This window comes from Salvia hispanica, chromosome 4 (genome assembly GCF_023119035.1).
Source record: "Salvia hispanica cultivar TCC Black 2014 chromosome 4, UniMelb_Shisp_WGS_1.0, whole genome shotgun sequence".
Lineage (NCBI taxonomy): Eukaryota > Viridiplantae > Streptophyta > Magnoliopsida > Lamiales > Lamiaceae > Salvia > Salvia hispanica.
Genome location: NC_062968.1, coordinates 23,374,006 through 23,385,154, shown reverse-complemented (window position 1 = coordinate 23,385,154; position 11,149 = coordinate 23,374,006). Strand labels below are relative to the sequence as shown.

Genomic DNA, 11,149 nt, shown 5'->3' with positions numbered 1-11,149 from the left:
AAAATAATTTATAAATTTTTGTATCTTATCCATAAAAAACTAGATCTAAAAGCCCTAATTTAGTAGGGTTTGGTGGTTCGGTCTTTAAGAGTGGATTTGTGGATAATGGGACTAATATATATATATATATATATATGGGAGCACTTGGGTGCCCCCTTATTTAGAGTCACAACGTACATCCAATCTGGTGTTGCCATATGGCACAAAACATGCAATATTTTAAACACAAAAATGCAATCTAGTTGTACATGCATTTTCGCAGATTGCATTTTTGTTGTATGTAAATTGCATTTTATAGTGTTGAGTTTTGCATTTTCACATAAATTGCATTTTTTATTGTTAAGTTTTGCATTTTCACATATAAAAATGCAATCCGTCTATATATAAAATGCAATTTAAACAGTCAATATCTAAAATGCAAAACTTAACAATAAAAAATGCAATCTGCATATAACAAAAATGCAATCTGCCGAAATTCATTTATAGCTTCTACAAATGCGTATTGCATTTTTCTGTATACAATATTGCATTTTTCGTGCCATGTGGCAGCACGTGGTTGGATGTACGTTGTAACTTTAAAATTAGTTGTTATACTAGTACACCCCTATATATATATATATATATATATATATAGGGGAGCACTAGGGTGCCCCCTTATTTAGAGTCACAACGTACATCCAATCTGGTGCTGCCATGTGGCACAAAACATGCAATATTTTATACACAAAAATGCAATCTAGTTGTATATGCATTTTCGCAGATTGCATTTTTGTTGTATGTAAATTGCATTTTATAGTGTTGAGTTTTGCATTTTCACATAAATTGCATTTTTTATTGTTAAGTTTTGCATTTTCACATATAAAAATGCAATCCGTCTATATATAAAATGCAATTTAAACAGTCAATATCTAAAATGCAAAACTTAACAATAAAAAATGCAATCTGCATATAACAAAAATGCAATCCGCCAAAATTCATTTATAGCTAGGGTGTACTAGTATAACAACTAATTTTAAAGTTACAACGTACATCCAACCACATGCTGCCACATGGCATTACGAAAAATGCAATATTGTATACAGAAAAATGCAATACGCATTTGTAGAAGCTATAAATGAATTTTGGCGGATTGCATTTTTGTTATATGCAGATTGCATTATTTATTGTCAAGTTTTGCATTTTAGATATTGACTGTTTAAATTGCATTTTATATATAGACGGATTGCATTTTTATATGTGAAAATGCAAAACTCAACAATAAAAAATGCAATTTATGTGAAAATGCAAAACCCAACACTATAAAATGCAATTTACATACAACAAAAATGCAATCTGCGAAAATGCATGTACAACTAGATTGCATTTTTGTGTTTAAAATATTGCATTTTTCGTGTCACATGGCAGCACCAGATTGGATGTACGTTGTGACTCTAAATAAGGAGGCACCCAATATATATATATATATATATAGGGGAGCATTATGGTCCAAGTGGACCTTAAGTGTTAAGTTCAAATGTATTTTTAGCCTTAGGATTAACTTGATGGATGGTTGAGATTCATAATATACATCCTTCTCCGTGTTACATTATTGGCAATTCCGAATTACATTATAGGGGTATATTTGGAACATCACCTAAATCACACGTTTTCAAAATGGAAGTTCCGAAATTTGCTACAATTCATTCCAACCAACCTCCCACATTCTCCTCACTCTCGATTTCTCACTCCAAAAGCAGCCCAATTGACTACAAAACCTAGTTCTCTAAAAATCTCTACACATTCAACCCTATTCTTCTTTGTCACTACATTCCCTCACTCTCAATTTAGCATCACTGACCCTAGGCGAATCCTTCTCCACTTTGCACGACCACGACGATGGTGGGACACGGCGGCGGCGGTAGAATCGACCCTAGCCTTTACAATTGAAACGGCGGCGGGGATTGAGTTTTTTTTTTTTATATAGCTTTGTAGTCCATTGATTCGACTGAGTTAATACCAAGATTGGATTTTTGTTTTACATTATTGAGATTAATTGTAGTATTGTGATGTTTTAATACCAACATAATGATTTGTTCATTCAGTTCTAATCAATGAAAAAAGGGAAGAACATGGTCAAAAGAGGGCGACCATTCAAGACCAATTCGAACACCAAAGATGGTAAGCTTTGTCTATCTGTTAAGGATTGTGATCTTGAACTCTGAATAATGTAACAGATTAAGGATTGTGGTGATATTTTTTTTTATGTGCTCTGTTTCATTGTTCATAAGAGACTGATACATTATGCAATACACACCAAGTATTGACAGAAATACATTATGCAATACACAATCCAGAATAACGTATAGCATATTTGTTAACATTGTTGTCATCCGCACAAGGTCTGGAATGCAAGGTGTTTGTGCTATACGTTACATTATTAAGTCCAATCAGTACATTAAATCAGTGCTTAGACAGTAATATATGATAATAAAAGCAATAATGTAAACAAATGTGCAAGGTTATGTACATTATTGATGTTCATTTTTTGTACTAGTTGTCGTTACATTATTCAAGGTTGTTGTATACATTATTTCATAGTCAGCATACATCAGTGGCCATGTTTGTACTACATTATTGTGGATTGTTGTGTACATTATTTGTGCTATAGTTTACATTATTTACCCCAGTTTGGTACATTAAAACATATTCATTATGTAGTAATGTATGCTCTCTACGGCAATAATGTAAACGACACAAGTCTCATGTTGGTATGTTGATACATTATTCATTTGGTGATGTAACATTATTCATTTTCAGCATGTCTTTATTTTAACACATATATGACGTATATTGTCCAACATACGATTATAATCTCACTTTTATTATGAACTTTTAAACAGGGTCGAAGAGGACAAGAGTAGATTATAAAAATGACTTTGATGATTACTTTAAGGAGATGGATGTAGAGGATGTACGGGACGGAGGTCGTCGAAAAAGGGATGATGTACTCTATTTTAGGAGAACATGAACAGTGTATCAGAATTTTGTACTCCATTTAGTATTGCAAATGTAATGTAGTACTACATATTATTTTCTATGTTGACAATATTCGTGGAATATATTACATTATTTAACAAATTATGTTTCAGTATGTTATTCATCATGTATAAAAGTTTATTATCTTAAATAATGTAAACCTACTTCATCAATAATGTAAGTAGTTACAACTTAATCATGTGGAATTATATACTTGGTTAAACAATGATGGAATAACAAGATACCAGTATAAAATATCATTATGTAGAATTCATTAATACGATAAGAAATATTAAATGAAAGAATGCCTATGTTTTGCAATCTGTATTTGAAATAGATAAAATGATGTGAATAAATTAATTAAGGTAACTAATCTAGAAGTTAACTAAAATAAAATCACGTCATGGTTTAAAGAATGAGAGATTCAAGGGATTGCAAATAACCGTCCAATATGTAATCTCCCATATATGCCCTTTTTTATTTTTTTAATAATTTCCAGCAATTCCACATGGGAAAATACAGGACATTAGATTGATAAATTGAATGGATGAGATCTGCTTGGATATTTGACAAAAAATCAGTTATGGACCTGATCACATCCCTATATATATATATATATATATATATATATATATATATATATATATATAGGGGAAGCACTAGCGCATCCTTAATTAGAGTGCTAACGTACATCCAACCACGTGCTGCCATGTGGCACGAAAAATGCAATATTATATATATAAAAATGCCATACACATTTGTGAAGTTGTTCATGCATTTCCGCAGATTGCATTTTAGTTATAGGAAAATTGCATTTTTTATGGTTAAGTTTTGCATTTTCACATAAATTGCATTTTATTTTGTTAAGTTTTGCATTTTCACATATATAAATGCAATCCGTATAGATATAAAATGCAAATTAAACAGTCAATATCGAAAATGCAAAACTCAACAATAAAAAATGCAATCTGCATATAACAAAAATGCAATCTGTCGAAATTCAATTATAACTTTTACAAATGCATATTGCATTTTTCTCGTATATAATATTGCATTTTTCGTGCCACGTGGCAGCACGTGATTGGATGTACGTTAGCACTTTAAAATTAGTTAGCATATTAGTACATCCCTATATATATATATATATATATATAAATGCTACAGTAAAACGGTTCGACCGGTTGGACCAGTTGAACCATGAACAAGTAGCCTCGCCGGAACGCTCCCGTTTTTAAAACATTGATAAAAACGTACCTAACTTTAGAGACTTCCCATTGCCCTTTTTTTATTTTAAAAGTCCATTACGGAAGACCTTAGATAAAAAAAAAAGACTTATCAAAATTGTATACAATTAAATGAGTAATGATATAAAATATGACAATTATTCAGAAATATGTAAAGTATTTTATAATTTAAGCTATATGGAGTAGTATATATGTGCAGAAAAAGTTTAAAAGAGAAGAAGCATCCAACTAAGTTGAAAGTGAATCGAGTCCCCACAAATCTAGAGACAAATCGCAGCTAATGCGGCCATCATTTGTTCCCGATAAAATGTGTATAGTATTATTTTAGTATTTATTATTATAGGTGGGTGCCCAAAATACAAATTCTTTCAACACAGCTGGGTTGGTAATGACGTGGTTGTGTTTTTATTTTTTCCCTTTTTAAATTATAGGTGATAATAGTGGGGGAAAATAGAAATTTCGAAAGTTACTAATTTTTAAATATTTTTATTTGGCTTATATTAATTTTCGTAAAATAAATGTAATACAAAAATCTCTCTAAATATAAAGCTGAAAAATATCCAAGTTAAATAAGATAATACTATAAAAATATTTTAACATTAATATATTCAATAATTAAATTTATTCACCTTCAATTATTTACTAGTAGTCCTAATTTATTAACTTCAATTAAAAATAAATCCTAAAAAGTAAATGCAACATAATTTAGCTGCCACGTTGCTCCATTTCGTTTTCCCACCCGTCACTGTCACCCCCACCCCCAAAACCGCCGGCCGTGACCTAAATTTAAACGCCACCGCCACCGTCACAACTGCCAAGTCATCAACGCCGCCGGAAAATCCTCCCCTCTCCAAATCCAATCCAATAAATTCCATACACACAAAAACCGCAAAATCTCTAATCCACTTGAATAACTTGAATCCTTCCTCCAAATTCCACCGCCTAATTTCGCGCATTTCAATTCGCTTCTCCGCCACCACCGATTTGCCGCTCGCCGCGAATTCCGGGGAACGATCGGTGCAATTTCCATGACGCATCGATCCAAATTATGCTAAAGTCAATCCGTGTGCTATGCATCATTTCTGCTGCATCACATCGATGAGCATCCACACCAACTCCGACTTGCCGCCTCCTCCTCCCCCTCTCCCGCCGTCGGGCGATCCGGTCATCGGAAGGAGCCTGAGCGCGGTGGTGTCTAGGGCTCTCTCGTCGCGCGATTCGCTTCTGGATCATGGCTTCTCGTTCAATAGCAATGTATTCAGCCGTAGCCTGAGTCAGAATCACACCAGCCGTGACCTGAAGATAAATGACATTGTTGGGAATGGAATTTCGGGGATTTTGCATAAGTGGGTGAACTACGGGAAGGGGTGGAGGCCTAGGTGGTTCGTTTTACAGGATGGCGTGTTGAGTTATTATAAGATCAATGGGCCGGATAGGATCAACCCGCAGACGGAGAAAGGATCGAGAGTGATTGGGGAGGAATCGATGAAGCGGTTGTCGCGGAAGTTTACCGGGCATCGCAGGACTGGGAGCTGGGGCTCCATGAAAGGCAGGAAACCTGTTGGAGAAGTTCATTTGAAGGTTCCGTTTCTTCTAATTCATTTGCATGAGATGTTATTACTACTAGCTAGTTAAATCATTTGGAAAATGTGCCATTCTTCCATATAAGATCACTATTTGCTATTATTTGCTGCTTATGTTGGGATCGTTTGAATAGTTTCTATCTTTGAAGAAATGCATCTGTTGCGTTATGCTCATTTGCAGATTAGTCTTTCGAATTTGTGGCATCGTGTTGGTGTGGATGATCGAATCTATGATTTTACTTTGATGATTATCGATTAAATAATACTGTTATTTTACTGGTGAGAGGTTTTGCCTCATCTTCCACGTTAGTGTTAATCAACAGAAGTAAGCGCATGAAGCTTTTTCCTCTCCCGTTTGTATGACTCATATGCTGGATGTGTGTGTGTGTGTATTAAAATTGAAAAATGTGGTTTCGTTGTCTTTTTCAATTGAGTAACTTTTTGTAGGTATCAACTATCAGAGCGAGCCGATCAGATGATCGGAGATTCTCAATTTTTACTGGTACAAAGAGGCTCCATCTGAGGGCTGATAGTGCAGAAGACCGCGTAGCATGGCTTGAAGCTTTGGAAGCTGTGAAGGACATGTTCCCAAGGATGTCAACTAGTGAGGTAATGGCTCCTATTGAGACTTTAACCGTCTCAACTGAAGGGTTGAGGCAGAAATTGTTGGAAGAAGGTTTGAGTGAGTCTGCGATCGAGGAGAGTGAGCAGATAATGAGGAGTGAATTTGCATCGCTGCAAAATCAGTTCAGACTCTTGAGCCAGAAGTATTGGCTCCTTACTGATACACTCCGACAGCTAGAGGTATGTGTTGGTTATGGATGCAAACTCTGATAACCCAATTTCAGAATCTTCTTCAGTTTCTTTGATGTATTGTGCATGGGAATTTGGAAAATGACTTTAGTGTCCCTATGATCCATTTTAAGAGCCTGGGCTTGTGATCCATTTTTCTCTTACCTTATGCGTTATTTGAGTGGCTGCAAACATTGGGGTTTTAGCTTTCCATTCTCTGGAGTTATGAGAATGTTTTTCTTAAAATGGTTAGGAATTAGGATACCTTTGTGTATTACTACTATTATATACTCCATATATATAGTGTGACGTCCAGTGATTGAAACTTTATTTTGTTGATCCAATTAGAATTCTTTTAAGATTAGTGATTCAACATTATGCTGGGGCTGAAGTTGAGAGTGGTTTATTCCTGTAGATAAAATCTTGATTCAAGGAAAGCAAAAAATGTAAGAAGTGATGTTATCTATTCTCATGGAACAACGGTTAATTGCATTCTGCATTATGTAAAGTATATTTCCTTATACAGTCATGTTTCACAAAGAGGATCCTCTATTACTTGGTGTGTGTTTTCCTTTTGTTAGTTTCTTGTTTGCAATTTCTTCATGTTATCCGAATGGAAAATGTTCTCACACTTTCTCCTTTGCATTGGTTGGTTGTGATGGGTGATTGTGATTTTTGGTGATCAAATTCTGATATACGTTCTTGAGAATTGATCAGTGAAGTAATTCGTTGAACTGAAAGTATCTGCATACACAACTTCTTGTGCTGTCAAATTGTTTGGCTAAAATCGGCTGGTACTTTTGTGTAGACAGAAAAGGTAGATCTGGAGAATACGGTTGTCGACGAAAGCCAAAGACAGTTTAAGGATGTAGAAGCATCTGCCAGAGCAAAAGATAAGTATAGTGGTAAGGTTTCTTCGGCATATGATAAATGTTTTTGCACAAATTTGAATATGAATTTGAGATGTTGGATACAAGTTAGTGCCTCCAAGTAAGAAGCTTCTGCTACTTTCCTGTGTGATCTACGAGATGATAAAAGAGTAGACTGATATGCTGTGTCAGCCCTTAATATGTGAACTTATGTCTTGGGAATTGGGATATTATTCATTAATAGTTGGTGCTATTGTAATAGTATAAGTAGTATGAACATTTTGTTTCTTTTATGTGTATTTTCCAGTTGGATGAGCTTTTACATATCTACTACATTTTTTTTCATTTCTACTAGGAAGTGCTACTGAATCTGAAGATGAAAATGAAAGAGTGGATGTGGTTGATGAGGACACTGATGAAGAAGAGAATACTTTCTTTGACACCAGGGATTTTCTATCTTCCAGCTCTTTTAAAAGCAATGGGTCTGACTTGAGGTCATCGTCTTTTTCATCTGATGATGATGACGAGTTCAATGAAGCCGAGGATAATACTGAACCTGGCATCAAGTCTGCTGGAACAAACATTGCTCATGTTAAACGTCGGAAGAAATTGCCAGACCCTGTTGAGAAAGAGAAAGGAGTGAGCCTGTGGTCAATGATCAAGGATAACATTGGGAAGGACCTTACAAAAGTATGTCTCCCAGTCTACTTCAATGAGCCTCTCTCTTCTTTGCAGAAATGTTTTGAAGACATGGAATATTCATATCTACTAGATCGGGCCAATGAATGGGGGGAAAAGGTAAGTTGGTTCTAAGAAAATTAGATGATTCAGCTTCCTATGTTCTTGCATTGACTGATTTGACTCATTTTAAGTTACTTGTTCCTAATGCATCCTACCATATCTGGAAAACAGTTTTTTATATAAAATGCCAGTGCATATTCACAAGATTTTCTGATATTTTGTAAAAGAAATTTTCTTTGCATGATTAGCAGTTGTCAGTTTTATTCATATGTGATCCAAAGGTTTGCACCCTTAGCATCTAATCTAGGCCTTTTAATTCTGTGTAGGGCAACAGCCTTATGAGGATTCTAAATGTAGCTGCATTTGCCGTGTCTGGGTATGCCTCCACAGAGGGAAGAATCTGCAAACCATTTAACCCATTGCTGGGGGAGACTTATGAAGCAGATTATCCAGAAAAAGGCCTCCGGTTTTTCTCAGAGAAGGTCACTGCTTAATACCTGGATCAAATTATTTCTGTTTGCTTATGATTTTTTGCTCTATCTTGCATTGTTGCTAAGAGAAATAATGAAATGTACAAATAGGTAGGAAATGGGAAAGGAGATAGAATAGTCACGGCCCTTGAAAAAATCTTTTGTGTTTGCGTTTGTTGCAACCAAACAAATAGCTAACATCATTTTCTTTTTCATTAGGTTAGTCACCACCCAATGGTTGTCGCTTGCCATTGCGAGGGCACTGGCTGGAGATTCTATGGTGACAGCAATCTGAGAAGCAAATTTTGGGGTCGCTCCATTCAGCTTGATCCAGAGGGTACCTTAACTCTCGAATTTGATGATGGTGAAGTTTTCCAATGGAGCAAGGTATCAGTCAGAGAACCTGCAGCAAACACCCCCCCCCGCCGGTTTTAGTTAGTAACCTGGTTCCTTGGTGTTTCGCAGGTAACAACATCTATATACAACCTTATTCTGGGAAAACTATATTGTGACCACTACGGTACAATGCGGATACAAGGTAACCGTGGTTACTCGTGCAAACTGAAATTTAAGGAGCAGTCTTTAATGGATAGAAATCCCCACCAGGTAAATTGTGTATCTAACCTTGACGATTTTGCATTTTGACAAATGATCATTTGGTGTTTCTTATGTTTTTATTGGTTGGTAACATATAGCTGTAACCAAAACTAGGATAACAACAAAAAGAACTAGGATATAGGCTCATACCCTTGTGTAGAAAACATATCCATCAAACTTATATAAAGATATAAGCTCTTTAATCTATCAGTCTAAAGGCACTGCATTAAACCAAATTTAAAATTTCAGGTTCAGGGGCTAGTCCAAGACAAGAGTGGTAAGACTGCAGCAACTTTGATTGGGAAGTGGGACACAAGCATGCATTATGTCAATGGTGAATTCAAAGGAAAAGGGCATAATTCATCAGAAGCTCACTTGCTCTGGAGACGTAGCAAGCCTCCGGAGTTCCCTACACGTTACAATTTGACACGTTTTGCCATTACACTCAATGAGCTAGTTCCAGGACTGGAGGTAAATTTTTTAGCACACGAAGTTTTAATGTGCCTTTCATCTAAGTAAGTTTAGAAGCAAATCTGCCTCTGCTTCAACACTAGTCCCACTGATGAGTGATGAGTTAATGTCATATCGTGGTCTAGATGAGTCGTGTTCTATAAGTTACTGTCTTAGTTTTGTTAAGATTCCATGACCATTATAGTGATTCCACTGAAAGCCATCTGTTGGAGCCAAGAATAACACGCGCTAAATATTATTTTTGAATCTGGCCTTTTTCTAGTTGTGTGGGTTATTATAAGCTATCACACTTTTTTTGCAGGAAAAACTGCCTCCAACAGATTCAAGACTGAGACCTGATCAAAGGTGCTTGGAAAATGGGGAATACGAGAAGGCAAATGCTGAAAAACTGAGGCTTGAGCAGAGGCAACGGCAGGTAACATATCATACCTGTTCCCTTCAATGCTTTGAATTGCCTAGCATTGCTGGTCAGCCTCTTAACACTGAGTTAATTCCAGGCGAGGAAGATGCAAGAACAAGGCTGGAAACCTCGTTGGTTCGCCAAAGAATCCAATTCTTATCGCTACATTGGCGGGTATTGGGAAGCTAGGGAACAAAGCAACTGGGAAGGATGCCCGGATATTTTTGGTCAAGTGCCTCCGGATCAGATTCCGAACGAGTGAGGCACCTCATTTTTTTTTCAATTTTCATGATAGTCTGTAGGTAAACATTGAAAAAACAGCTGATGATTCATGGTAGATGTGTATAGTTTTTTCGAAATTTGAAGATATACATTCTTGAAACTCTGAGATTTCCTTTGTAGACAAACCATTCCTTTCAAATATAAGGTACATAATTAATTTCATCCCGTGTTTCACAATCATCGTTCTTCATTGACGGTCGCTTCTTAGAAAATGTTACTACTATAATGTATGAATTCGGCATTTTATATAAATCGTTGTGCAGAAGCCTCTATTGTTACAACATCAACCCATGTTTGAATTGGTTAATTTGGTTTGCGGTTATTATCCTAGTGATGTGGTATTATTATATGTTAAGGATCAAATAATCTGTAGTGTATGAGATATTTAATGTTTTCTAACATGAAGATAACATTTTTAATATAACTAGTACGATAATATGATAGAGTTGACGCAAACTTGTGGTTGAATTCGATCAGTTACAACCACATGATAAACCATCATAGTATTTTATATTTGTGCATTATAATAAAATGAATCATCATATCTTATGTGCTGCTGTCGATTTGGATGGGTAGTCACGGTAAACACCTTAATTGATATTTATTCTTTGTTATTTAAAAATACTATTTTCTTGTTTTGTAATCAAATAGTAGCATACATTAGACTAGGAATGTAATCAAATCT

The 11,149-nt window shown here is 35.5% G+C and overlaps 1 protein-coding gene across 2 annotated transcripts; it reads left to right on the top strand.

The window, feature by feature from the left end:
• Positions 1-5,026: 5,026 nt before the first annotated feature.
• On the top strand, positions 5,027-10,626 carry LOC125222921 (oxysterol-binding protein-related protein 1C-like). Of its 2 annotated transcripts, none has more exons than XM_048125812.1 (10): positions 5,027-5,840; positions 6,290-6,646; positions 7,443-7,539; positions 7,859-8,301; positions 8,571-8,726; positions 8,934-9,101; positions 9,180-9,320; positions 9,561-9,782; positions 10,084-10,197; positions 10,280-10,626. In XM_048125812.1, the coding sequence occupies exons 1-10, from the start codon at positions 5,331-5,333 to the stop codon at positions 10,442-10,444; spliced, it is 2,373 nt and encodes a 790-aa protein (XP_047981769.1). In that variant the 5' UTR covers positions 5,027-5,330; the 3' UTR covers positions 10,445-10,626. The 2 variants fall into 2 exon arrangements, with proteins under 2 accessions (XP_047981769.1, XP_047981770.1); XM_048125813.1 differs by having other exon boundaries at positions 5,728-5,840; positions 6,304-6,646.
• Positions 10,627-11,149: the final 523 nt, after the last annotated feature.